General features: G+C 54.7%; 1 protein-coding gene across 1 annotated transcript in view; it reads left to right on the top strand.

The window, feature by feature from the left end:
* Positions 1-24,977, top strand: part of PTK7 (protein tyrosine kinase 7 (inactive)) — a 55,989-nt gene extending 31,012 nt beyond the window's left edge. Inside the window, exons 2-20 of the mRNA XM_040983415.1 lie at positions 9,311-9,598; positions 10,029-10,131; positions 10,236-10,426; positions 10,513-10,663; positions 11,541-11,689; positions 11,834-12,100; positions 13,900-14,033; positions 14,164-14,299; positions 14,392-14,511; positions 15,990-16,139; positions 16,246-16,396; positions 16,499-16,626; positions 17,244-17,444; positions 17,941-18,096; positions 18,485-18,717; positions 18,920-19,000; positions 22,968-23,119; positions 24,157-24,335; positions 24,731-24,977. Of these exons, the coding sequence (XP_040839349.1) occupies positions 9,311-9,598; positions 10,029-10,131; positions 10,236-10,426; positions 10,513-10,663; positions 11,541-11,689; positions 11,834-12,100; positions 13,900-14,033; positions 14,164-14,299; positions 14,392-14,511; positions 15,990-16,139; positions 16,246-16,396; positions 16,499-16,626; positions 17,244-17,444; positions 17,941-18,096; positions 18,485-18,717; positions 18,920-19,000; positions 22,968-23,119; positions 24,157-24,335; positions 24,731-24,891 (3,131 nt within the window). The 3' untranslated portion in view covers positions 24,892-24,977. The remainder of the gene's footprint in view (positions 1-9,310; positions 9,599-10,028; positions 10,132-10,235; positions 10,427-10,512; positions 10,664-11,540; positions 11,690-11,833; positions 12,101-13,899; positions 14,034-14,163; positions 14,300-14,391; positions 14,512-15,989; positions 16,140-16,245; positions 16,397-16,498; positions 16,627-17,243; positions 17,445-17,940; positions 18,097-18,484; positions 18,718-18,919; positions 19,001-22,967; positions 23,120-24,156; positions 24,336-24,730) is intronic.
* The last annotated feature ends 2,952 nt before the right edge of the window (positions 24,978-27,929 follow it).

The following is a 27,929-nucleotide window of genomic DNA, read 5'->3' on the forward strand; positions in this document are numbered from 1 at the left end:
GAACAGCGGTAGGTTGCAGGCTAAGGATACAGGCAAGCACAGTGCTAAAATGGAGAGAAGTGTGGAGCCGGGAGAGACAACAGTGCAAGACCACATCTGCAAGTTAAAAATACCCTCCTGTGAAGCAGCCAGTGGGTTCTACAAGAGCACACATGAGGAGAGGGATGTGCAGTCTACCAGTGATGAAAACAGCCCGCACATCTTGGCAGGCGTGCAGGCTGAAAAGCCAGCAGAGCCAGGCCCGCCTTGCCACATCCCTGCTGTGTCCAACAATACCTTTGACTCTGTATTCCCTGTATTCCCTTTGACCTAGAAATATGATAGTTTCTTAAAAGTCTCGTAAATTCACCCTTGCTCCTCCTCTTGCCTCCAGGCAACCCGGAAGTTGCTCTGGCAGCCCCTGCTTTCTCTCCCACGATCCCGCATGCTCTTCCTTTCCAGCTTGGGCCATACGTTACGAAGGGTGGCGAGAAGGGCCATTCTGCCGTCAATGAGGGGTGACGCGGGAGTACACCATCAATATTCACAAGCACATTCAAGGAGTGGGCTTCAAGAAGCGTGCTCCAATGCTCAGAGATCCGGAAGTTTGCCATGAAAGAAGTGGGGACTCCAGATGTGCGCCTGGTTACCAGGCTCAACAAAGCTGTCTGGGGCAAAGGAACTTCCCCATACCACATCTGCATGAGAGTGTCCAGAAAACATAAGGGGGAAGAAGATTCACCAAGCAAGTTCTATACTTTGGTTATCTATGCACCTAAGCTAAGTCAATGTGGATGAGAACTAAAAAAAGTTGTAAGACTACCAAAAAAATCATGCATGTGTCTATATTCATATGTGTGTGTGATTTATTTATTTGTTTGAAAGCATTACTGAGAGAAAAAGAGGGGGAGATATGTTCCATCTGCTGATTCACTCCCAAGCTGGCCACAATAGCTAGAGCTGATCCAGGCCCAGAGCTTGAGCTGGGTCTCCGAATGTGAGTGTTGGGACCGTCATTTGCTGCGTTCCCAGGTACAGTTAGCAGGAAGCAACGGTTGGGACCTGAACAGGTGTCCCGCTGTGCAATGCTGGTGGCAGAAGCGGTGGCTCAGATCACTGTGCCCCAAGACTGACCTCCGTGGTTTACTGCTTCTCTGCCGAGTATGGGTCCCCAGACCTTGACAGAGATCTGAAACCATCGTAGTGAAGCTGAGGGGAGTGCGCTGTGCTTGTGACACACCTGTGACCAAGTTTGGCTGTTAACTCACACTCAGCAATGAGTGGCAGCAGCTGATACTGAACTAGCAGCTACAACAGTATACTGTGATAAAAGTCAGTTTGCTTTCTCTCCATCTGAAGACATTATTTATTTGTTTATTTATTATTTTTATTGGAAAGGCAGGTTTTAAAAAAAGATTTATTTATTTTTGTTGGAAAGACAGATTTACTGAGGATAGAGAGAATGAGAAAAGGATCTTCCATCTGCTGGTTCACTCTCCAAATGGCTACAACAGCTGGAGCTGAGCTGATCTGAAGCCAGGAGCCAGGAGCTTCATCTGCGTCTCCCACATGGATCCAGCTTCCCAATGCTTTGAGCCTTCCTCTGCTGCTTTCCTAGGCAACAAGCAGGGAGCTGGATGGAAAGTGGAACAACCAGGACACGAAGGAGCACCCATATGGGATCCTTGTGCTTGGAGGTGGAGGATTAGGTAGATGAGCTGTTGTGTTAGGCCCCTAAGAACATGTTGCTTTCCTTTTCCTTTTTACTGAGTGGAAGCAGCTCCCAGCTTCTCTCTGAACTATCGTAATCTTTAGTATCATTGCTGTTGAGCAGTGTGGAGCCATTAGTAAGTGAAATTAGTTACCAGGACCAACCAAACCTGCTGCTCTGTGATGAACAGGAGGGTAGGGCGTGTACCATATGGCCACGCTGGACCAAGATGATTTGCATCGTGGGATTTCTTTCTTTCCTTTTTTTTTTTTTTTTTTTTTTTTAATTTTCAGGATTTCATTACGCCACTCAGAACGTGCAATCTGAAACCGGTGTGTTGTTTGTTCCCGGAATTTTCTGTGTCACACTTTCAGCCTGTGGTTGGCTCTACGTAACTAAGATCACGGAAATTGAGTTCACAGCTGAGGGGACATCGCAGTCTCACGTGCACAGGACACAGCCAAAATGTCAGGGCATCGGGCAGCAAGGGCAATGAAGCGCACTGCAGTCATTTCAGAACTATTCTGTGTGGTTTTCAGTACGATGACCACTCCCTCATGGCTCCCGTGAGATGTGACTTGAGACACAGCTGAGGAAATGCATTTGGAAGTTTGCTTCCTTGAAGTTAAATTATCCCAGGTGGCTATCCCTTGGCACACAGCAGGGCTAAGTGTTAGTTTATCTGTTTTTATTTGAGAAACAAAGTGAGCTCCCATTGGCTGGCTCATTCCACCATAAATCTACAGTAGCCAGGACAGGGCCCAGGCCAGAGCTGGGGGCCAGGTCTTCAGCCTGGGTGACTGGGAGTGCCACACTCCGCGCCCCTCTGCTGAGCGGTTGCGGAGCCTGCAGCAGATCCCTGTCACCTTGAGTCACCATGAGGGGCTGCTGAATTACTGTTTGTTTATTTGTTTGTTTGTCTTTAATTAAAGAGTAAAAACTTCACAATTCTGGCCCAGGTCTGAGGGATTCAGCTCTTTGTCCCCTCTGGGTCACTGGCTTGAGTACCACTGAGGTCTTTCTGTGGCTGAACCTGAGGTTTGAACACCAGCCTCATTTCATCAGCTCCCACACAACCTCGTCTCGCAGGCAGGCCCCTGACTATTGCGTCTCTCTTGCCGTCTGTTTCTCCTGGCAGAGAGAGGCTGCATCTCCAGACATGAAGGGGATCTTCATTGTAAAAGGACATTTCCACGAGGACCCATCTTGCCCTAGAACTTTTGTCTTTTTCTTTTAGACTTCCGTGTGTCTGCTGCTAACCTGTGCTTTGAGTCTCAGAGGGGTCTGTAGGTAGAGACAGAATCTCTAACCCTGGTTACCAGGCTGCCTGCCTACAGATGAGAAAAACAGAAGCCCAGGAGAGCAGAGTTAAGCTGGCAAGACTTCAGGTCAGATGGACACTCTCATGTCTGCCATGCCCCTAGCACGTGCTCAGGGAGGTGTTTGCTGCCCTGAAGTGTCACCTGGGTGCAGCTTGTGCCTGTGATGCAGGGATCAAAGCAGAGGATGGAGTCTCTGGGACAGGGGTGGTGGTGGGGTCACAGGCAGTGAGGTTCAGCTGGGGCTTGGAAGCCAGCTAGGGGCCTAGAACTCCATCCAGATCTCCTATGTGAGTGGCAGGAGCCCTGAGCACATGGGTCATCTTCCATTGCTTTCCCAGCTGCAATAGCAGAAAGCTAGGTGGCAAGTGAAGTGCTGGGTCTCGAACCAGTGCTCAAGTGAGATATCCATGTCACGGGCGGTGGCTTAACTTGCTATAGCACAAGGCTGGGCAGGAGGCCTGGGGAGTGGGCATTTGAGATATGTAACTGCCCCGAGATTCACTGCTGCTGACCAAGTGTTGAGTCCTGGGGATGGTTCAATTATAGGCTTCAGTTTCTCTGATTTTAACAGCCAGCAAAAACCTCTGGCCAGCACCTGCCACTTGCCAGTGGTCCTGAGGACCAGAACCCAGGTTCCCCCTTGCCCAGCTGGGTTTCTCATATTGCCATTGCCTGCGAGGGTGAGGAGTGACTGAGGGTGAGAGGCACAGGTTGGAGTCTCCCAGCTCCAGTGGGAGGCCAGCGACCGCCTGTACCTCGTCTCCACTTGCCAGTTCTGGATGCCACATGGTGTGAGGTGCCTTGCCCTGCTGCTGACCCTCCCTGTCCAGGGCCTCCTAGCCTGGGGCAGGCAGGGGTCAGAGTTATGGCTTTAACCCTAGGTGCTGGCCTGCTCCCTTTGCCTCTCCCCAATCCCTGGTGATCTCATATTTCTCTCTGATGGCTAAATTCCCCAGGCAGTACAGTTCAGTAGGACCTCAGGTTCTATTCCTTCCTGCCCCACACGGGACTGTGCTGTTGTCCCTGAACCCTGGGAAGGCGAGGGTGTAGGACAGTTTTATCTGGGACTTTTCAGCTCTGGTTCATCTTCAGCAATCCTGGACCCTGGCATGCTTAGCTTTGCTCATTATCATCCGTCTGGGATGTGGGTGGTGGTAGAGCCCCAGTTTGTAGGTGGCCCTTGGTGTTTTGAGTTTCTGCTGGCCTGGGTGAACTGGGAGGTTTCATCCAGATGCCTTATTCGTGTAGTCACTGAGCTTTGTCCCTTAGAAACTGCAAGTGTCTGTAGGCCCTGGGCTGTGGGGGTGGCTCATTCCATGTAGGCTCTGTCTCCTTGGTGCTGGGGGAAGACCTGGGGACCTCTCTGGCTTGGTAGCCTTTACTATCTCTCTCCTAGGAGCTGGGGAGCTCAGGGGGCTGCCAGCTTACCTGGATTACCTACACCTGCGCTTCTCTTGGAGCTAGGATGCTTTTCGTGGTACTGTACTCCTGGACATGGCACGGGACGGTGACAGGTCTTCCCCTGCCACCCCGCAAACCTGAAGCCCTGGGATGGAGTCCTTGGAAAGTTCTGTCTTAGGGAGAATACAGCCTGAGGAAGGGATACACAAACGTGACCGCACACTGCTGTGCAGAACGCCCAAGCCCTTTACACATACACACACAAACACACACACACATATACCACACACTGCTGCGCAGAACGCCCAAGCCCTTTACACACACACACACCGCACACTGCTGTGCAGAATGCCCAAGCTCTTTACACACACACACACTCACCACACTGCTGTGCAGAATGCCCAAGCCCTTTACACACACACACACCGCACACTGCTGTGCAGAATGCCCAAGCTCTTTATGCGCGTGCACACACACACACACCACACTGCTGTGCAGAATGCCCAAGCCCTTTACACACACACACACACACACACACACAGCGCACACTTCTGTACAGAATGTCCAAGCCCTTTCTGGAGGACCCATGGACTGCCAGCCTCCAGTTCCTCCCTTGCCAGGGCGCTGGTGCCTCAACCTAGTCCAGAGGCACCTGTACCCAAAATGGGACCTTCTTTAATAAGAGGGGTAAGAGGGAAATTGGATCAGCCTATTGGGTCTGGCCAGTTCCCAGGCCTGTCCAGGTACTGGGGGTATTTTCCGCAGACTGAAGGGCCAGCACCTGAGATAGAAATCATTGGCTAGCTTAGAGCTGGACTGCATAGGGGTAGCTTCCTGCTGCCGTCTGCCATCCACAGCAGCTGCTTGCACCTCTATGTGAGTGTGTGTATGTGCGCACATAGGTGCACACATGACTGGCTGGATTTGTGGCCAAGAGGGTGAGGACGGTGGGTACCAGATCAGATGCTGGCAGGGCATGGGAGCCAGGCTGCTACCCACACAACCCTTTCTGGAGGGCCACTGCTGGAGGCGCAGGCAGAGTGTCTCGATGTAGACGGCTATTAGGGCACCAGGAAAGTGGCTTGGAAAATGTCCCCACTAGGTTTCTGTGGCTCCAGCTATGCTGGGCTTGTCCTGGTATGGGAAGATAATCCTGCCCACTTGTTGCCAGGGGGCTACTTGGGAAACTAGATCCACTGTGTGCAGGTTCAGGCTTTATGTCCATGTATGCATTTTGTGCTCACCCCACCTGGCAGGTAGGGCTGGGGTCCCAGTTTCACAGCCTCCTGGATGCAGATGTGGGGATGGGATGCAGAGGGTTATGTGTATATGGGAGGGGTGACGCATGGCATGGTGGCACGGTCAGAGAGGGTAAATGGCTTTGGGAAGCCCCATAGTAGCATGCCTTCCCTGCAGGCATCGCCTGAGTCCCCAGAAACCCTCCCCCTCTTCTGTCATCGCTGCCCTGTGTTTCATGAGATCAGCAGTGTCCATCAGGAGCCCCTCAAGTGTCAGTCTTCCTTTCTGGAGTCTGGTATGGCCACAGGGACTCCTCCGTGCACCGGGACTTCTTGTCTGACTCCCCTCCTGTGTGACAGCCCCAGCTGACAACAGCTCCTGCCAGCTGTGCTGCGGTTCCTCACTGTGCATCCTGACAGGATGGCATCTGAGCTGTGTGTGTGCCACAGCACTGGGCCAGGCTCATGAGGGCACAGTCTCTCGGCCAAGGTACTCGGAGCCAGGGCTGCAGCCTTAGAGGAGACTTCGTGGCTACCCCCTCTGGCTTTTGAAACATCTAAAGCCAGCCCCAGCCAAGCACTAACCAGGGCCTGCTGTGGGCTGACGTCAGGACAGAGGCCCCTGCGGGGCTGGCTTTGATGTGCCCCAGGCCCTGTCCGCGGGGGCATGAGGGGCTCTGAGAGGCAGTCTGGGAATGCAGTGTCTTTCACCACAGCTATGAAGCAGCACAGCCCCCATGCTAGGAGGGGGGCGGTGCTGGAGTTTGTGCTGGGGGTAGCTGCAACTGAGCTGGGGCCCCCTCCCTCCCTTCCCCCAGCTCGGGTTTCAGGGGCAGGTGGTCTGCAGGTCCTGCAGCCCCCGACCCCTTTCCCTCCATCCCACCCACCACCCAATGATCCTTTGTCCCTTGCAGATCCCCTCCCCTTTTTCATAGTCCTGGGTTTTGGGCAGGCGGGGGCTTCTCTGTGTTTGCAGGAGTGGAGCCCTGGAGCTCAAGAATCTGTTACAAATCTTCCTCTGCCCCGCCCCGTCTGTGGGGGAGTGCTGTCCACAACACTCCTCCCAATGTCCCTGCCATCCCGGGATGGGGCCAGGAAACTGAGGCAGGCACACTGTGGTACCTGTGCAAGGTGGAGCATGCCAAGGGCAGGAATCGTGCCTGACCTGTGTTGATTCTAAACCCTTAATAACTCCTGTTCATGGCTGAGACTCCTGGGGGCTCACAGTGAAGGTGGGGATGAGTAGGGGTGGGGAGGAGAGGCATTCTCTCTTTGGCTTGAATCCAGTATCCTGGATTGGACATATCCAGGGTCCCACGTGCAGAGCACACACACCCCCCTTCTGTCCCCCGCAGCCTCAGCCCGGGTCCGTTGGTGCGTGTCATCACATGAGCTGCGCCGGGAGCGTTGCCAGGCACTGGTCTTGTCTCACTCTGGCTGGGGGGTTACTGCGGTTCATTCAGCCTTCCCCAGGTGCCTTTGTGTGCCTGGCATTGCCTGCCCAGAGGTGTGTCTGCTTCCGCGCCTGCGCCTGGCAAAGGGGAATGTGACTCCCCGGTGTCACATACTTGCAGGGTTGTGTCTGAGTCCTGGGGTGGGACTGGGAAGAGCGTGGGTCCTGGAGTTGGTGGCTTCTTTGAATCCTTGATTCTGCCTTTGATTTGATCGGCAACAGGTCCCTTCACGGCTGTGGGCCTGGGTGTGGGGTTGTGTGAGGTGCCAGCACACCCTTGGCAATGAATGAGTGTGTTTGGATTATCCTGGGCCCTGGGGCGTTGTATGCACAGCCAGGTGGGCAGATATGTAAACTGCATGGTTGTGGCATTATACCACTCTGAGAGCCAGCAGTGCCTCAGTGGGACAGGGATGCTCTGGGACACTGCCAGGAATTTCCTGTTTGTTTTGTACTTTTTTTTTTTTTTTTAAGAAAGACAGTTTCAGAGAGAGACAGAGAGAGATTCTTCCATTGATTCACTCCCCAAGTGGCCACAACAGCTGGAGGTGAGCCAATCCGAAGCCAGGAGCTTCCTCTGGATCTCCTGCTCAGGTGCAGGGGCCGAAGGCCTTGGGCTGGCATCTGTTACCTCCCAAGGGCTACCTTAGCAGGAAGCTGAATGGGAAGTAGCATCACCAAGGACTTGAACTGGACTTTACCATGGGGAGTGCAGGTGTCACTTTAACCCTGCACCAGACTCCCATTCCCTTGACAGTTCTGTGCTGGAAGGTGTGGACTCTGAAGATGTTGGGTGTGGATCCACACAGGGTCAGCCCCTAACGGGTATCCTTGGTGCTGGCTTCATGAGAAAACTGAATCGAGTGTCCTCAAGAAACAGACCCGAGGGCCCAATGCCATGATGTAGTAGGTTAAACCTTTGCCTCTGGCGTCAGCATCCCATAAGAACACCGGTTTGAGTCTTAGCTGCTCCATTTCTGAACCAGCTTCCTGCAAATGACCTGGGAAGGCAGCAGAGGATGGCCCAAGTCCTTGGGTCTCTGCATCCATGTGGGAGACCCGGAAGAAGCTCCTGGCTCCAGATCAGCTCAGCTCTGGCTGTTGCGGCCATTTGAGGAGTGAACAAGCAGTTGGAGGACCTCTTTCTCTCTATTTCTGGTCCAAGGCGTTGTGGCTTAGTAATTGGGGAAGGAGGGGGCCAGACGTATTAGTCCGTCCTCCTGCTCTTGCCCAGCCTCCTTGGCCAGGGCAGAGCCTATGTCTTCATGCAGCAGGCCCAGGTGGGAAAAGCAGCCTCTTCCCAGTTCAAGGCCAAGGGCCCCAGGCGGCGCCCACGATGGCCTGGGAACAAAGCCCCGTGTGTTAACTCCTGCCACTCCTGTAACTGTGCCACCCACCTGCCCGGCCCTGCCCTCCGCCTCCCCAGGCCATGTGCTCGTCAGCACAGGCTTCTTGTCCCCTCCCCTGCCCCCCACACGTTTCCCACTTGGCTGCAGTTGTCATGCTGTGGTTGCTGGGTCTTTGGGTCACCTTTGTGAGTGCTTCATCCTCATTCCCAACCTCAGCCAATGCTGAGCCACAGGGGTGCAAGAGCAGGCATGGGTGCAGGAGGAAACCTGGAGCTATTCCGTCCCCTGTCACTTTAGCACAGAAAAGCTGACCTTAACCCCTGATGTGGGGTTGCCCCTGGCATGGCGGTGACCACAGGTCGGGTGACTGGGGAGTGCAGCCCTTATCCCAGGAGGAGGCCCTGGCTCACTCTGGCTGGCAGGGCACCTGAGCCATGGCTACATCTTTTATCACCACCCTTGGGTGGATGGTGTGTGTGTATGTATGCAGATTGTCTTCCTTGGAAATTCTTGGGGTCCTCACTCTAGGTGGTAGGGAGGGTGCTTGTGTTACATGTTCCCTAGCCTGTTGCTATGCCACCCTGAGGCTGTCTTCTGCATGGGTGCCCACAGCCTTGTTCTGGCATTTCCATGATTGAAGCCCCATCCTGGAGAGGTGTTCCTTGTGCCCCTCGGGATGAGGGCTAGAGGCATTGTATCCTACACAACACTCAGTGCCATCATCAAATAGTCTTTTTGGAACTCTCGTTGGTGGCGTTGCCATGGCCCTGTCACACCTGTGCTTGCTGGATGCCTGCTGTGTGGAGAGGCACCTCCCAGGCCCTTCTGACCCTGCCTTCACCATGTCCCCACCACAGGCACCTGGGCAGCCATTGTCTTCATCAAGGAACCATCTTCACAAGATGCTCTGCAAGGCCGCCGGGCACTGCTGCGCTGTGAGGTCGAGGCCCCGGGCCCTGTACACATCTACTGGCTGCTCAATGGGGTGCCCGTCCAGGACACAGAGCGTCGTTCCGCCCAGGGCAGCAGCCTGAGCTTTGCCGCCGTGGATCGGCTGCAGGACTCGGGTGCCTTCCAGTGTGTGGCTCGCGATAATGTCACTGGAGAGGAAGCCCGCAGTGCCAACGCCTCCTTCAACATCAAATGTGAGAGCCTGCCCCTCCTGACCCCATCACACCCTCCACTGCTGAGCCCCTAGGGACCCTCCTTTGCCCTCAGCTTCTCCCGTTTCCAGTTGAATGGAGCGGACAGGACACAGTGGCTGTCAGCTCTCCCTGCTTAGGTGGATCGGAGCAAATTGCAGTCTCATGTTTCGCCAAGTTGTTTTCTTCCCCTCTTCAAGTCTTGGGTCTGTTTATCTGCTGGTTTGGAAGCCCTTGATTGTCAGGCTGGATCCTGTAGGGCCCTGGGGCGAGCACTGGGACTAGTTCCTACAGATCTCCTGTGGCTGTTGATACTCCCCCCCCCAAATGCCCTCAGTCAAGCTTCAAGGTTCGCTGATTTGCTGTGCATCCTCCTCCCCCAACCCTGTGCCGGCTCCGCCCCTTACTGTACCTGAGGTGGTCTCTGCTGCAGGGATCGAGGGGGGTCCCGTGACCCTGAAGCACCCAGCCTCCGAGGTTGAGATCCAGACCCAGACCCAGGTCACACTGCGCTGCCACATCGATGGGCACCCTCGGTAAGGAGCCAAGGGTTGGGGGTGGGGACAGCATCCTGATACAGGGGAGATAGCTAGGAGCAGTCTCTCCAGATTCGGCCACCAACCTTCTCCCCACCCCACAGGCCCACCTACCAGTGGTTCCGAGATGGCACTCCCCTCTCGGATGGTCAGAGCAACCATACGGTCAGCAGCAAGGAGCGCCACCTGACCCTCAAGCCAGCCAATCCCGAGCACAATGGCGTTTACTCCTGCTGTGCCCACAATGCCTTTGGCCAGGCCTGCAGCAGCCAGAATTTCACCTTGAATATTGCAGGTGAGCCTGGGCTGGGGATGGAAGGGGTGAGGTGGGACTGGCAGAGGCTTCCACCCACCTCCACCTCATGTTCCCCCCTTCACCAGATGAGAGCTTTGCCAGGGTGGTGCTGGCACCCCAGGACCTGGTAGTGGCAAGGAACGACGAGGCCATGTTCCATTGCCAGTTCGCGGCCCAGCCAGCCCCAAGCCTGCAATGGATCTTTGAGGATGACACTCCCATCACCAACCGCAGTCGGTAAACATCCCCCAAGAACATGGTCCTGGTGGTGCACTGCACTCCCACCCAGACGCTATAGACTCATGCATGTAGTAGCTCATGTGTCCAGCAGATGGCAGAAGAGTATTTTCACTGCTTCAAAATAAGGGCAACAAAGGGAAACATCTCTGGGAAGGGCATCTTTTTCCAATTTGCACAAAGGCGCTGTGTGAACAGGGAGGCTGGCTGTGCCGCTTCATACCCTCTGTCTTCAGGGGAGGGGAAGGGGAGGCCCGGGGAGGGAGGGACCTCAGGAACCTGGGTGGTCACAGCCTGGATAGCAAGTTCCTCGATGGAGAAGATAAATCACACATACAGACACAGTTGTGTGCCCATACATGCTCATCCGTGTGCACACAGGTACACATGGACACAGGCACGAACACACAACACACACACAAGCACATGGTAGCACACGTACAGATAAGGCACACACAAGTGCACACCCAACTTTTGGAAGAAGCACACACCTCCCTGAGGTGCCGGGGTCTTCTAGACCTTTCACAGGGACACATTTCCTTATGAGGTTGTAGGAGAGCAACAGACACCTTCCCCGCACCTTGGGAGTGTGGTTCCCACCCTGAAGACATGGCCGATGGGCTGTAGATCCTGGAGCTGTGGCTGGCCACACCGCCATCTGCCTCCCACCACAAGACTCATGACTCTGGTTGTCACACACACAGGAGCAAGTCATGCATCCTGGCACATGCTCACACAGGCCAGTGTTAAGTGCCTGCGTCCCTCTTGGCCGCCCTGTCCTTGCCCTTCTGCAGCCTCCACAGGGCAGCATTCTTACTGGAGAGGGTGCACAGCCCGCTCCTTGGAAACACCACTCTCTTCCCCTTCCCCTTTGCAGCCCCCCACACCTCCGCAGAGCCACCGTGTTTGCCAATGGCTCCCTGCTGCTGACCCAGGTCCGGCCTCGCAACGCAGGGGTCTACCGATGCGTGGGCCAAGGCCAGAGGGGTCCCCCTGTCATCCTGGAGGCCACGCTGCACCTGGCAGGTGGGTCTCTGGTTCTAGGGTGGGGGGCTGGAATATGGGGAGGGAGAATGCTGGGGAGGAAGCAGGGAGAGTTTGCAGAATAGAGCCCTGTGCTGCCTGAGCCCATGGTGGTCCCCCGCCTTCCCTCCCGCTCTCTGCCCACAGAGATTGAAGACATGGCGCCCTTTGAGCCTCGCGTGTTCACTGCTGGCAGTGAGGAGCGTGTGGCCTGCCCACCCCCGCACGGCCTGCCAGAGCCCAGTGTGTGGTGGGAGCATGCCGGTGTGCGGCTGCCCACCCATGGCAGGGTCTACCAGAATGGCCATGATCTGGTGTTCACCAGAACGGCTGAGGGTGACGCTGGCGTCTACACCTGCCTCGCGGCCAATCTGGCTGGCCAGCGGCGACAGGACATCAACATCACCGTGGCCAGTGAGTGGGACGGGGTCAGGGTGGGAGGGCGCCTCTGTCCTGTGGGCCATCCTACTGGTGCAGATGGTGGCCAGCCTGGCACAGGGTCTGGAGGGGAAAAGGCCCCTGGGGAAACGGCGCTCCCAGCTGCAGAGGGATAAGCCCTGGAGTCAGGTCCCACTCTGCAGCTGGTGCCTGCAGGGACCAGGGACCCGAGTCAGCTGCCTTGTCCGAGCTCACTTCTCTCTTCCTCTATGAAATGGGGCCAGGAAGAACCCTCTGTTTATTCTGCGTGTGGTGTTCAGAAAGATCGAAATGGCTGAGAAGCATTTTTGCTCTTCCGGAGGCCCCGATCATAGACGTGATACTTCCGGAAAAGGGGCGGGAGGAAGGATCACGGTGGCCGGAAGTGCACCGGAGGCAGGCACAGCTTGTTCACTAGGGGCTTCTGAATGTTCGTGGGAAACACTATTGTGAACAAACCACAGATTTCAAACATTTTAGGGGTTTTTTTGTACCCAAATAATGAATTTAATCCCATTTCCCACAAACTCTGGGAAAGTGCCCTCATATTTGGGAACTTACTTTTTCCATGTCTTCACCTAATTCCAAACCTTCATGATAGCTGAAAAGAGTTACACGTTGCACTGTGTATGTGATGCACACAGATCACACACACAGTTTCCCAATCTGCCTGTTCCACTTAACTTAGTACTCATGTCCTTCCATGTGGTTGAGTCTGCAGAGATGTCTGGATATGGAAAGAGCTTTGTGAATGTGAGGCTGTTAAAGCTCCGGAGGAGTGGTCTGTCCTCCCAGCCACCTCGGGGTGGGGCTGGGAAGCCACGTCCCTCTAGGCTGTCACAGGGTGACAAGCAAACATACTCTCCTCCCTCTCATCTGTGGCTCACCTGCTGCGTTGGAGGGACTTGGGTCTTGTTTGAGAGGTAGAGATGGAAAGAGAAAGAGGGATAGAATGTTCCCGTTGACTGCTTCCGTCTCCAGATGCTTACACCAGCATGAGTTAGTCCAGGAGCTGGAGTTGTAATCTAGGGGTCCCATGTGGGGGGCCGGAGCCCAATCCCTGGAGCCATCACTGCCTCCCAGGCTCAGCAGTGGAGTTAGGAGCCAGAGTGCCAATTGAACCCAGCTGCTCTGTTGTGGGATGTGACTGTCTTTTTTTTTTTTTTTTAAGATTTATTTATTTGGAAGGCTGAATTAGAGACAGCTTCAATTTGTTGGTTCACTCCTCAGATGGCTGCAACAACTGAGGCTAGGCCAAGCTGAAAAGCCAGGACATTCTTCCAGGTCTCTTACCTGGTGGCAGGGGCCCCAAGGACTTGAGCCATCCTCTGCAGATTTCTCAGGCGCATTAGTGGGTGTTGGGCCAGGGGAGAGCTTGGAATGGCCAGCAGGCAGGTGAATTTGCAAGGCTGAAGCTCAGCGGGGTGGTCAGGGGTTAGGACTGAGGTGAGCTGGATGGGATCTGTATGGGTGACATAGGAAAGCAGAGAGCAGTCTAGGCAGAGTGTAGGAAGGGCAAGGACTGTGGAGTCCCACAGGGCCAGTGTTTTATATCCCCACCACTTCACACCTGCTTCTGTGAACTCGCCTGAGCATCCTTCCCTGCAGGTTGACTGTGACGACAAAGGTGGCAGGTGCTGGCACCCAGGCCGGTGCGCTGGGCATGGCTGACTGCTGTGGCTCTCACCCGGGCTGATGTCCCTGGAAGTTTCTGAACTCAGGGGTGTCAGGTTCCATTGGGGTTGGGTCCTCTGGTGCTGGCGGGCCCTGTCATTCAGTCTTGCTGCTTCTTCTAGCGGTGCCCATATGGCTGCAGAAACCACAGGACAGCCAACTGGAGGAGGGCAAGCCGGGCTACCTGCACTGCCTGACCCAGGCCACTCCCAAGCCCACCGTGGTCTGGTATCGGAACCAGATGCTCATCTCTGAGGTGAGAAGGAGGGTGTATCGGGCTCCCTGCCCAGCTGCTCCCTTCTGGGCTTGCCTCTTCCCCACCCAGGGAGAAGCCAGAGTGGCCTTAGGCTCTGAGACATCTTGTGGTTACCCCTTGTGAACTGCAGGACTCCCGGTTCGAGGTGTCCAAGAATGGGACCCTGCGAATCAACAGCGTGGAGGTGTATGATGGCACGTGGTACCGCTGTGTGAGCAGCACCCCAGCTGGCAGCATTGAAGCCCAGGCCCGTGTCCAAGTGCTGGGTGAGCCTGCACGGGTGGGGTGGCCACTGGGTGCCGGTGGGGAGGAACCTATTCTTTCCACCTGCTCACTGGCTCGCCCTCTGCCCAAACAGAGAAGCTCAAGTTCACGCCGCCGCCCCAGCCACAGCAGTGCATGGAGTTTGACAAGGAGGCCACAGTGCCCTGCTCAGCCACTGGCCGAGAGAAACCCACTATTAAGTGGGTACGAGCAGGTGGGTGTCGTGGGTATGGGGTAGAGGGTGGGTGGGGCCAGGCAGGGTGAATTGTGCACTTGCCTGAGTGCCAGGCTGGGAACTGTGAATGTGGACAGGAAAGTGGAGCTGGTAGATGGGAAGAGGGTGGGACGGAAGCCAGAGCCTACAGGGGTCAAATTGCTGTGCTGGACATCTGGCCACTCGAGCAGCATGGGACTGGATGGACCTGGAAAGGCCTTCTCCCCCCTTTTCTAAATATTAGAGTCTTCAGAAAGTTTGTGGAAAAGCAGAATTAAAAAAAAAATCCTTGAAGTCCATGTACATTTTTTAGAGTTGCACAGAGAGGGAGAGGGAAAATGTTCCATCCTCTGATTCACTTCCTAAATGGCTGCAATGACTGGGGCTGGGCCAGGCCAGTCGGGAGCCTGAGCTCAAGCACTTGGGCCCAAGCACTTGGGCTGTGTTCCGTTGCTTTCCAAGGTGCATTAGCAGGGGGGTAGCTGGGAAGCGGAGCAGCCGGGGCTCAAATCTCTGCCTGGGTGGGAAGCCAGCACTGCAGTTCAATGAGGTCACCATAACACCAGCCCTCACGTGCAGGGTTTTTTGGTGTTTTTTTTGTTTTTGTTCGTGGACTTTTTGAAGATCTTTGACATATGTAAATATGAATTTTTTATACCAAAATAGGTTTTTTTTTTAAATGTCATTGTCCACAAACCCTTTGAAGTACCTGTCTAGTTTCTCCTTTGCAACACCAAAGTTCACATGGACTCCTTGTGTTAACTCCACCATCCCTCATTTCTGCATTCTTCTTCTACACAGGACTTTAGTTGTATTGTACAGAGGTTTTAACTTACTAAAAGGTACACGAGTAAGGCCCTCACTGTAGAAGGAGACAATTCAGATCGCTTGTATCCATCCAACCCAGCATTATTGGGCTCTTTCCTGTATAGCGCGTTATGCTTCAGAGACTGGATTTGATCATTGCAAGTAACACTCCTGTGATTGGATTTGCTGTAATGTATTAGAATGTTTCCTAACTGTTAGAGATGAGGGTTATTAACCATTCTCCTGCTTTTATTGCTCTAATTACATCTTTAAGCCAGAGGGCTTTTTTTTTTCCTCCTTGGATTTAGGTTTATTTTCTTTGGGAAACATTCCCAGAAATAGACTAAGTATGGATGAAAGAGCCTGGGCATTTTTGTAGCCACTGACAGTAGTTGCCATGCTGTTTTTTTTTTTTTTTAAGGGCTGTACCCATTTTTCCCTTCCCACCAACAGGGACAGGGAGAATATAGGATTGTAGGTTCTGAGGGGGAAGTGGATGCTTCTGCTTGGATCTGGGGGTACTTTTCTGGGGAACGTGGATCTGAAGACCGAGATAGTAGCAGAGAGCAGCATTGTGCAGTGACAGGCAGGCAATGCAAGCCAGGCCAACCTGGGGGCCGGTTGGTAGAAGTGGAACGTGACACCCATACCTCTCCTTGTTGTCCCTGCAGATGGGAGCAGCCTCCCCGAGTGGGTGACCGACAATGCAGGGACCCTGCACTTTGCCCGTGTGACCCGAGACGACGCCGGCAACTATACTTGCATCGCCTCCAACGGGCCGCAGGGCCAGATCCGTGCTCACGTGCAGCTCACTGTGGCAGGTGCGAGTAGGGGTCAGGCCCTGAGGCTGGGGCAGGAAACCTACCCGCCGGCCACGGGCTCCATTGCTCACCACTCACTGCTTCTCGCTCGTCTCGCCCTGTCCAGTCTTCATCACCTTCAAGGTGGAGCCGGAACGCACGACTGTGTACCAAGGCCACACGGCCCTGCTGCGGTGCGAGGCCCAGGGGGACCCCAAGCCGCTCATCCAGTGGAAAGGCAAAGACCGCATCCTGGACCCTACCAAGCTTGGACCCAGGTGGGGCTCCAGCCTGCCCTTCTTGCCATCCTGGCTCCCTGGGTCGGGGGATGTGGAGGTGGGGGATGCAGGCGGGCAGCACTGTGACTTCTCTCTGGACAGGATGCACATCTTTCAGAACGGCTCCCTAGTCATCCATGATGTGGCCCCCGAGGACTCGGGCCGCTACACCTGCATCGCGGGCAACAGCTGCAACATCAAGCACACAGAGGCCCCCCTCTACGTCGTGGGTAGGGTGGGGAGGGGTCCTGCACAGGGAGTGGTGATGAGAGGGACAGGCTTTTTTTCTGCCACCTCCCTGAGGACGGAGGGCACTTAAGCCATTTTTGTGGTAGAGGAGCGGGGGAGGGATCCCGTTCTGTCCTCTCCTCCCTGCTGACCCCCATCGCACCCCAGCCATCTTAGGTTCCTTCCTCTGGCTGGGCTGGTTATTAGTGAGCACCCCACAACTTGAGGGTGTATGTGTGTGGTGGTTGGGGACTTCTCTTTCTCAAATGTTCCCTCCTAGGTTTCCTGTGACAATCACACACACACAGCGTCCCTGGGGGAGGGGACATCAGGGCAGGATGCTGCAGGACAAGGCTCCTCTGGCCTGCAGACCCAGGGAGGGGAGGATGTGCTGAGTGAGAGGCCCTGGGCTGGTCCCTCTCCTGCTGACTGGGCCCTGGGAGGGATCTCCTCTCTGCACCCTGAGGGATAGGACCCTCAGTTTGGCCTCTATTGTCGTGACACCTCCTCCCCATCCCTGCCCCGAGATACGAAGTGGGTAGTGGAGGAGGGAGAGGAGCTGTGTGGTGGGGCAGACCTCGTCCGGACACCTCCATCCCTGTCCTGTATGGTCTCCCAGACAAGCCGGTGCTGGAGGAGGAGGGCCTGGGCAGCCCTCCACCCTACAAGATGATTCAGACCATCGGGTTGTCTGTGGGAGCCGCCGTAGCCTACATCATCGCTGTGCTGGGCCTCATGTTCTACTGCAAGAAGCGCTGCAAGGCCAAGAGACTGCAGAAGCAGCCCGAGGGCGAGGAACCGGAGATGGAGTGTCTCAACGGTGAGGCCCGCAAGCGCAGGCTGTGGGTACCGAGCGCCCTCCTGCGGCCACAGCAGGGAGAGCCACGGGCAATGCCTGGCAGGCGGCCCCGCCCCTCTGGAGCAGCCTTCCTCCTTGGAGCCTCTTGGACCAGCTGCTTTGTTTCCCTGCCCCCTCTTCCTCCTCAGGTCCCGAACCTCAGAGCCTATCCTATATGCTTGGGTGCTTGTGCTGCACTTCTTGCCTTAGTCTGAGGGTTTCCCACTCTCTCTTCTCACCTCCCCTGAGCAGAGCTCCATGGGCAATGCTGAGTCACCCCCAGCCCCTTAGGTAGCTGGAAACTCTCCCTCCTCCTCATCTCCCCTTTGTGCCCTGTGAGTGCATTGCCCCTCATATACCACTAGAAGGCACACACTCTGTGTAGGTGTGGCTGGGGGTTGAGGGGCTCAAGGGGTGTCCCATTTCAGAAGCAGTAACTGGCTGCATCTGACACTCTCCCCATGCCCCTGCTTTCTAGGTGGGCCTCTGCAGAACGGGCAGCCCTCGGCCGAGATCCAGGAGGAAGTGGCCCTCAGCAGCTTGGGCTCGGGCCCAGCAGCCGCCAGCAAGCGCCACAGCATGAGTGACAAGATGCATTTTCCCCGGGCCAGCCTGCAGCCTATCACCACCCTTGGTGTGTTGTCCAGGGGCCCCCACCAGCTGGGGCTGGAAGCTGGGGTTCTGGGCACCCCTGAAACCTAGGGTGTTGGATGTGGAAGGGGACCCTGTCTGATGGCCCCAGTGGCCCCCACGAAGCCAGTGGGATGACACACTTGATGTCAGCTTTGTTCTAGGAAAATGTGGCAAATGAAGGATTTATTGCCAATGTTCCTCCTAGTTTGACTAAGAACCCTTAAGGTTGTTAAGAACTATTAAGATGTGTTTGTCCCCACCCCCCCATCTTAGCCTTTGAAAGCTTGGGTAGTGACAGGGTCCCAGGCAGCAAGTTGTGGGGCACCAGGGGCTGCTGGGCTGCTGGGTCCTGAGCGAAGGCAGCCGGCCGACCCAGTCTGTGTCCGCAGGCAAGAGTGAGTTCGGGGAGGTGTTCCTGGCCAAGGCGCAGGGCCTAGAGGAGGGCGTGGCCGAGACCCTGGTATTGGTGAAGAGCCTGCAGAGCAAGGACGAGCAGCAGCAGCTGGACTTCCGCAGGGAATTCGAGATGTTTGGGAAGCTGAACCATGCTAACGTGGTGCGGCTGTTGGGGCTGTGCCGGGAGGCTGAGCCCCACTACATGGTGCTGGAGTACGTGGATCTGGTACGTGGCTGGCAGGGGCCCTGGGGTGGTGGGCTGTGGCTGGGCTGCCACAGGGACATTGTTCTGTGTGTTTCCTCTATGGGGCTGAGAAGAAACTGGGCTCTCTGACCTGCCTTCTGCAAGCACCTGCTGGGGCTGACGCCCAGGAATTGGTGGCCACGCTCTGACCTGACCCCCATGCCTGCCTGGCTTTTTCTCACAGGGAGACCTCAAGCAATTTCTGAGGATTTCCAAGAGCAAAGATGAAAAGCTGAAGTCCCAGCCCCTCAGCACCAAGCAGAAGGTGAGGATGAGGGTTGGAGAAGAGGAAGGTCCCAGGGTGGGCCAGGAGCAGGGGCAGTTGTATTCAGGGAGGCCCCCTTAGGTACCAGGCCTTACGGTGAGTACTTTATATCAAAGAGAGAGAAAGAAATTCCATCCACTGGCTCACTCCCCAGATTGCTGTAACAGTCAGGGCTGGGCCAGGCCAGAGCAAGGAGCCAAGAACTCCATCCCGGTCTCCTACCAGGGTGGCACTTGATCTGCCTTGTGCTGCTTTGATGGGTGCTTAGCGGGAACTGGATCCAACGTGGGAATAAGCAGGGCTTGAATCAGCACTCTGGTACTGGATGCTGGCGTCTCACCTGCTTTCCCATGGTGCTGTCCCTGGCCTGTGTTATTTCATGATCTCACAAGTCCTATGACATGAGGGTTATTGTCACCGTTTCTGTGGCTGGAGAAACTGAGGCCTAGGAGGTTCAGTGACTTGCCCCCGTGGGGGCCCCCGTGTAGGAGAGCTGGAGTGGTCCACCTCCATGGGGCAGGGACAGGACGCTACTGCTTCCTTGTGGTGCACACCGAGCTGGGGAGACAGCAGGCAGTGCCTGGGCGCCTGACCCTTGGGCCTAGGCCCTCTGGGAAGAGGGTTACACAGATCAGATCTTGGACCACTACATCCACATAGGAAACCCAGAAGATGCTCTTGGCTCCTGGTTTTGAATCAACTCAGCTCTGTCATTGCAATCATTTGGGGAGTAAGCCAGCAGATAGAAGAGCTTGCTCTCTGTTTCTCCTTCTCTCCATAAATCTGACTTGCCTTTCCAATAAAAATAAATCTTTTAAAAAAATAAAAAATGAGGACAAGAGCTGTGGGTGTTGGCTTCCATCATAAGTAATGCCTGTTAGAGTCACTGATAGGGTGATGTCAGAGAACCGTGACCTTCTGCCCCTTGGTCACCTCTGAGCAGATGACACAGCCAGGAGGAACAGGGCCAGCTTCCTGCGCCTGGTGACCGTTGCTGCATGTGGTCAGCAGCCAGAGCAGGAAGCAGCCTGTTGTGACAAGGGCTCGAGAGTGTCACAAAGGGTCAGCCAGAACTCAGACCAGCCCTTGGGGTGTTCACGTTGGAAAGAAATGGGTGGGTCTGGACTGCCCCAGAAGACAAGTCTATAGCCAGAGCTGGAAGGTGAATGCGGGGTCTTCCACAGCATGTCTCCCGGCAGCCAGGGAGCACTGAGTTGCTGTGGGTCTAAGCAGCGTCTTCTTTCACTGTCCTGTCTTAGGCCGGGTTGCCAGGAGCGTTGCTCTCTGGAGTGATAACAAGTTAGTCCTCATGCCAAGTCCGGCCTCTTCTGTTTCCTTGACTGGGAGCAGAGTGTTTGGTGTGTAGGCCAGGTCAGAGAGAGCAGGCTGGAGGGAGGCCCCTCTGGGTCGGTGTGCTCCCACTGGCAGAGCCTTGGACCAGCACTAACACCAGCTGCCCTGGCTGCCAAAGCCTGCGGTCAGCCCCGTTCGTGATGATCACTCTAACAGTCAGCTGGCCTGCAGGCCACAATGGCCTTGGTGCAATCCTGAGGACGATGGCCCAGGGCTTGTTGTAGGAGTGTGGCCTCACATTTTCCTCTGGAGACCCAAGGTGCAGCTGAACCTGGCAGAGCTTGGGGGGTGGTAGGGAGAAGAGGTGGCTTAATATCCTGGCAGATTCACCCACTTGCCCTTTGCTCTAACCCTTTGGAGCCAAGTCAATTCAAAGCTAGGAGCCAGGAGCCTCCTTTGGGTCTTCCACATGGGTTCAGCATCCCAAGGCTTTGGGCCGTCCTCAACTGCTTTCCCAGGCCATAAGGAGGGAGCTGGATGGGAAGTGGAGCAGCTGGAACATGAACCAGCGCCCCTATGGGATCCCAGCACTTCGGCAATTGAACCATTGTGCCAGGCCGAAGTTTTGGGGGTGTTTTGTTTTGTTTTTAAAAGATGAATCTCGGGCCCGGCACGGTGGCGCAAGTGGTTAAAGGTCCTCGCCTTGCACGCTCGGGATCCCATATGGGTGCCGGTTCTAATCCCGGCAGCCCCGCTTCCCATCCAGCTCCCTGCCTGTGGCCTGGGAGGGCGGTTGAGGACGACCCAAAGCTTTGGGAACCTGCACCTGTGTGGGAGACCCGGAAGAGGCTCCTGGCTTTGGATCGGCATAGTATCGACCTGTTGCGCTCACTTGGGGAGTGAATCATCGGATGGAAGATCTTCCTCTCTGTCTCTCCTCTGTGTACATCCGCCTTTCCAATAACAAAATAATAAAAATAAATCTTTTAAAAAAAAAAGATGAATCTCACAGTGTGGAGGGATGAAAATCAAAGTTCAAAGGAATGTCCAGTTTGTGTGCTTCTAGCCTTAGCTGGTTCTAAAGCAGGTGTCTTGGAGTGAGATCATTTAGGAACCCATGCGTGAGTGGTTAAAGAAAAGACAGATCTTGCCATTGGAAACATCCAGGTAGGGCTACTTTTGGAAGGGAGGGTGTGCCATTGGGAGGGAACTCTCTGGAGTTTTGGGGGTGCCTCGTCTAGAAGGCAAAGAATGTGAACCAGACATTTCCCTACGCCTCTTCCCTCATGTCCAGTTCCCCTCCAGTCAGTCATGCATGTCTGTGTAAGTTCTGTCATGCATGCATATGGGAATTTTGTTATACAAATTATGGAAAAGACAGACTTTCACGGGGAAAAGAAGAGATAGCCCGTAGAAGTGTGAGTGGCGTGTGGTTGGAGATTGGGCAGAGTGGATTAAATCACCAATGGCAAAGGCAGCATCGGAGCTGTAGTTGGGTTCTCAACTGTTCCACTTCCCAGTCAGCTCCCTACTAACTAATGCCACTGGGGAGGCAGCAGAAGCTGGCCCCAAATGCTTGGGCCCCTATACCTACGTGGGAGACCTGAGCGGAGTTCCTGGCTCTTAGCTTCAGCCTGGTCCAGCCCTGGCCCTTGCAGCCACTTGGGGAAGTGACACCAGCAGATTGAAGATTTATTTCTCTCTCTTTAAAATGAGTAAGTCTTTTTCTTAAAGATTGACTTATTTATTTGAAAGGGAGTTATAGAGAGAGAGGGAAGAGATCTTCCATCTACTGGTTCATTTCCCAGATGGCCACAATGGCTAGAGCTGGGCTGGTCTGAAACCAGAGGCCTGGAGCTTCTTCCTAGTCTCCCATGAGGGTGCAGGGGTCCCAAGGCTTTAGGCCATCCTCAACTGCTTTCCCAGATGCGTTAGCAGGGAGATGGATTGGAACTGAAACAGCCAGGATTCAAACTGGTTCCCGTGTAGGATGCTGGTGCCGCAGATGGCAGCTCCGCCTACTGTGCCACAGCACCAGCCCTAATCAAGTCTTTTGTTAAAAAAAAAATGTAAGCAGGCCCAACACGGTGGCCTAGGGGCTAAGGTCCTTGCCTTGCACACGCTGGGATCCCGTATGGACACTGGTTCATGTCCTAGCAGCCCGGCTGGCTTCCCATCTCGCTTCCTGTTTGTGGCCTGGGAAAGCAGTTGAGGATGGCTCAGGGGCTTGGGACCCTGAACCCATGGTGGAGACCTGAAGGAGGCTCCTAGCTCCTGGCGTCAGATTGGCTCGGTTTCGACCATTGCAGCCACTTTGGGAGTGAATCAAGTGCTTGGAAGATCCTCCTCTCTGTATATCTGACTTTCCAATAAAAGTAAATAAGTCTTAAAAAAAAAAAAAAGAAAAGATGTAAGTGCTGATCCCCTGCTCACTTGTTTTTTGCTCATCAGTGGCTGTACCGCCCCCTGTGCACTTGCTTGCCCAGTCCTCCTGCAGCCCCTTGAGGCAGCCACTGCTGCACTTCCCATTCACAGAGAAGCAAGCTGAGGCACCTGTGCTTTAAGGCTCCCTGAGCATCCCACCAGTAGCACAGAGGCCCCAGCCAGGGCACCATCAAGGGTGCTCCCTTTATTTGCCCTGGGTGTTGTGACAGGCCCCCCTTCCTCTTCACAGGTGGCCCTGTGCAGCCAGGTGGCCCTGGGCATGGAGCACTTGTCCAACAACCGCTTTGTACACAAGGACTTGGCTGCTCGCAACTGCCTGATCAGTGTCCAGAGGCAGGTGAAGGTGTCGGCCCTGGGCCTCAGCAAGGACGTCTACAACAGGTAGGGGTGCGCAGGTGGGCTGAGGGGGGGGGGTACCAACCTACCAGAGGGCATGTACAATCGGTGGGAGGGATGTGAGAAAGAAGGTAGAGCATGCTTAGTCCAAAGCTGTGTCATTCCTTCAGGCCCTTCCAGTGCAGCAGGCTTCCCAGAAAGGGAACCGAGGGTCCCGACGATTGTGACCTTTCTGTGGGGATAAAAAGCCACAAGCCTTTTCTTCTTGACAACCGACTATACTTTACAGCCATTTCTGAGTAACTCTTCATGTGGTCTCCTCTGTAGTTCCCTGCCTTCAGTGACTGTCATTGTTAAAGCCCAAGACATTGCGCTCAGCCCCTGAAGGAGCAACAGACACACATCCCATCTCCCTGCCCACCGCCCCCAGACCCTGCTCCAAGTCAGTCCCAATTGGTCTGACTGTTGCTCTAGTTGCTTGTAAAGCTATTGGCCTTGAACAAGTTCCGACTTCTTAACTGTGTAAAACCAGCATGGGAAGTATGGATTCTGAGTTTTCTATTCATGTTTAGGCAGAATTTGATTCTTTTAATTTTGTTGAATGGCAGAGCAAGAGAGAGCAAAAAAGGTATGGGTTGTCCTTCCATCTGATGGTTTCCTCCCTAGTGCCCCATAACAGCCAGGAATGTGCCAGGTCTGGGACTCACTGTGCGTCTCCCACACGGGTGGCAGGGAGCCTGGTTTGGAGCCATCACCTGCTGACTCCCAGGGTACACATGAGCAGGAAGCTGGATTAGAAGCAGAGCCAGGATTTAAACCCAGGCACCCTGATTTGGGATGTGGGCATCCTAAGTGGTCACTTAACTGCTGCACCACATGCCCACCCACCTCTCATAATGGAATGTTGGAGCTGTCAGACTCACGTGGATGTCTCCTCCAGATTCCATCCAGTGACACCCCTGATCCCCACACACAAGCCCTTTCCTACACTTCGGTGTGGGAAGTGATGCCACAGACCCACATGGCCCACAGACCATGTGCCCCACTGTGCTTCCACCCTCTCTGTTGGTTCTCTCCCGCAGTGAGTACTACCACTTCCGCCAGGCCTGGGTGCCCCTGCGCTGGATGTCCCCCGAGGCCATCCTGGAGGGTGACTTCTCCACCAAGTCGGACGTGTGGGCTTTCGGTGTGCTGATGTGGGAGGTGTTCACCCACGGAGACATGCCCCACGGTGGGCAGGCCGATGACGAGGTGCTGGCAGGTAGGCACCTGCCTTCCCAAGAGATGCTTCTAGGTGGTTCTCAAGGGGCGAGGTTGCTCCACATTGCTACCCTCCAGCTGCCTCTGTCCCCTCTTGGGGCTGACCGTTGGTTGGTGCAAGACTGTGACTATTGAGGTTTTTCCAGCCATCACGTCTTGTCAAAGCCCTGGCCCCAACCCCAGTGCCCACCACTGGTCCTCATATGACATGTCCAACTCCCACCAGGGGCTGGTCCACAGGAACCAGCTAGATAGCAGGGCTGGGGCCCACAGGGTCAGACCTTTGGCTAGCAAGATTGCACCCTCTGCTTGGACCAACCAGTGTCTACCTCCTATGTGGTCTGCTCTCGTCTGCTGTAGTCTCAGCTGCCTCCTCATTCTCTGTTTTCCCTGCAGATCTGCAGGCTGGGAAGGCCCGACTTCCACAGCCTGAGGGCTGCCCTTCTAAGCTCTTCCGGCTGATGCAGCGTTGCTGGGCCCCAAGCCCCAAGGACCGGCCCTCCTTCAGTGAGATCGCCAACACCCTGGCCGACAGCCCTGCTGACAGCAAGCCGTGAGGAGGGAGCCCTGTGGCAGGCCAGGCCTTGGGATGGCCTGCAGAGGGGCAGGGGTGCTTCTGGAGGGGAGCCTTCAGCATATTGGGACCTGGGTTCCCCCCTCCCCGGAACAACAGGCAGGGCCTGGGCATTCCTTTGCTTCACCCTCAGCCCCTGGGAAGGCAGATTCAGCCCCAGGCTGAGTGGTTGGCCAGGGCCTTCTCTGCCACCCATCCCCCACCTCTGGGGACAGTGTGGGTGCCTCAGGTAACCCTTTGCATCTCTGGCCTGCAATACTTCTCCCCCTGGAGCAGGTGCAGCTCTGCTGCTCACCTGCTGACTTCTCAGTGAGACTGGGGTTCTGGGGCAGAGCTGGGGCCTGGGGAGGAAAGTTCCTTCATGGACTTGAGCCCCAGGCTAGTTCTGAGAACACACAGGCCCCAAGAGGCTCTTGACTCATGGGGCCCCATGTGGAGTGTAGCCCAGGGTTTCGGAGGACATGGCCAATGAGGCCTCCCCACCTTGGGCTGGCTCGCTTGTGCACGCTGACCCCATTCCATACCTTCCCCAGCCCTTCTCTCCTTTCCTAAGTGCCTGGCAGATGAAGGAGTTTTCAGGAGCTTTTGACACTATATTAACCCGCCCTTTTTGTATGCACCATGGGCGACTTTTGTATGTAATTGCAGCGTGGGGTGGGTGGGCCTGGGAGGTAGGGGTGGGCGACCCCTGGCCTCACACTTTTATTATTGTTGTTGTTGTTTGTTTGTTTGTTTGTTGTTTTTTTTACACTCGCTGCTCTCAATAAAGAAGCCTTTTGTACAATCTGTTTCTCAGATTGATTCACAACTTGGCCCTAGACCGTGTTGCTTCTTCCCTCGCTGGTCACAGAGCTGTACCTCTCTGAAAATTGCTGGGGCTCCAGCAGGACTCAGGGGCGGACTATGGGCTCGTCCACCCACACTGGCTCTGACTGCCAGCTGCTTGCTGTCAGCTGACTGGCCTAGCCCTCACACCCAGGGGAGGACAGAGTGGGGTTGGAGCAATTCATCACAGACTCCAGTTTTTCTGAGTCCCTGAGAGAAGCTGCAACCTGGAGCCAGCCCCATGGCATAGCAGACTAAGCCTCCCCCAGGTCAAGTCCTGGCTATTCTACTGCACATCCAGCTCTCTGCTAATGGGCCTGGGAAAACAGCAGAAGATAGTCCAAGTGCTTACCGACCCCCCATTCCCACATGGGAGACCCAGAAGAAGCTCCTGGCTTTGGAATGACCCAGTTCCAGCCATTGGGACCAGCAGATAGGAAAAAAAAAAAATCTGTCTCTTTTTTCTTTCTGTAATTAAAAAAATATTTCGTAGGAGCAGGGTGTGTGTGTGTGTGTGTGTGTGTGTGTGGCCTTTCAGTTAAGAGGCTGATTGCTTCTCCCATCAAGTTCCAATCCCAGTTTTGTTTTGGGTTCCAGCTTGCTGCCAATGCTTACCCTGGGAGGCAGAGGGGATGGCTCAAGGAGGAGTCCTTACCACCCAAGTAGGAGACATGGGCTAAACTCCCAGCTCCTGGCTCTACTCCCCAGCCCCAGGGCACTGTGGGCCTGGGGGAAATGAACTCATGACCTAGCAGATGGGGAGTTCTCTCTTTCTCCTCTCTCTCTCTCTCTCTTTCTCTCCCTCTGTGCCTCTCAAATAAATAAATGCAGAAATAATGTAAAAAGACTGCAGAAGGGAGCTGAGCAGAGATGGAGCCTTCCTGCCTCAAATGGTCGGATACTGGCCTCTTCCCCACCTAGACCTTGTGTCACCACAGTTCCTTCTGTTCTGTTCCAGACTTCCCAGTGGTGAGAATAATGGCTAATAGCTTCTGCAGACTTGTTCTTTGTAGTCTTGTTGCTAAGTACCTTGTACTTATTGTCTCACTTAACCTTGGCAATTCCGCCAGCTTCCCTGCCCCCTGCCCCCTCACTACCCCTATCCACAGCCCTGCTTCCCATGGATTCAATTACTGATGGCCAGCTGTGGTTGAAAAATAGGAAGCTGAAAATTCCAGAAATAAGCAGTTTCTAAGTTTTCAATTGCTTTTATTAGAGTGTGTTGTTATAGTTGTTGTATTTTACCATGTTGGTGGTGTTCTCCTACTGTGATTGATTTATAAATTAAACTTTTATTATAGGTACGTGTGATTTGGAGACAGTATGACGAGGATGGAGTTTGGTGCTATTCACAGTTTCAGTAATCTGTAGAATGTTCTAGAACATGTACCCTGTGCTAAGGAGCCATGATTATATTGAGTTGTATGTTAGTTATTGCATGTTGGGATGGTAATGCCACATAAATCCCTCACAACAGTTTTCTTCAGGTCTGGCTGATCTTGGCTGAGTTGGTCTAGGTTTGGCTTCAGGCTGTGGGTCTGATGTGCAGACACCCAGAGCAGGCTGTGATGAAGTGGCAGAGGCACAAGTGGTCAAGACAGATCATAAAAGTGCATTTTTAAAAATCAGTCAAGAATATTTAATTTTTGAGAGAGATGTCCCAAGTGCTCTTTCATTCCCCAAACGCCTGCAATAGCTGGGACTGGGCCACGCTGAAGCCAAAAGCAGGGAACTTCATCTCAGTTTCTCACGTGGGAGGTAAGGACCCGATTACATGAGCCGTCCCTGCTGCCGCCCAGGGTCTGTGTTAGCAGGAAGGTGGAGTGAGGTATTGAAACCCAGGCACTCCTTCACGCAATGTGGTCATCTTCCTTGCTAGGTCAAATGTGTACTCCGACAATGTTGAAAGCCACACATGTGGGACAGGTGTCTAGTACATCATGGAAAATGCTACTTGGGACAACCCACATTCCATATCAGAACGCCAGCTCTGGTCCTGTGCCAGCCTCCTGCTTATGTACATCCTAGGAGGCAGCAGATAGCGGTGGTTTTGTTAGGTGAGTCCCTGCCACCCACCCGGGAGACTCCAGATTGAGTTTGGGCTCCTGGCTTCAGCCTGGCCCAGCCCTGGCTGTTGTGGGTATTTTCTGTCTCTGCCTTTTGGGTACGTATGTACTGGGGCCAGCATGTGGTGCA

This window comes from Ochotona curzoniae, unplaced genomic scaffold, assembly GCF_017591425.1.
Source record: "Ochotona curzoniae isolate NIBS_2020 unplaced genomic scaffold, NIBS_Ocur_1.0 contig_3819, whole genome shotgun sequence".
Classification (NCBI taxonomy): Eukaryota; Metazoa; Chordata; class Mammalia; order Lagomorpha; family Ochotonidae; genus Ochotona; species Ochotona curzoniae.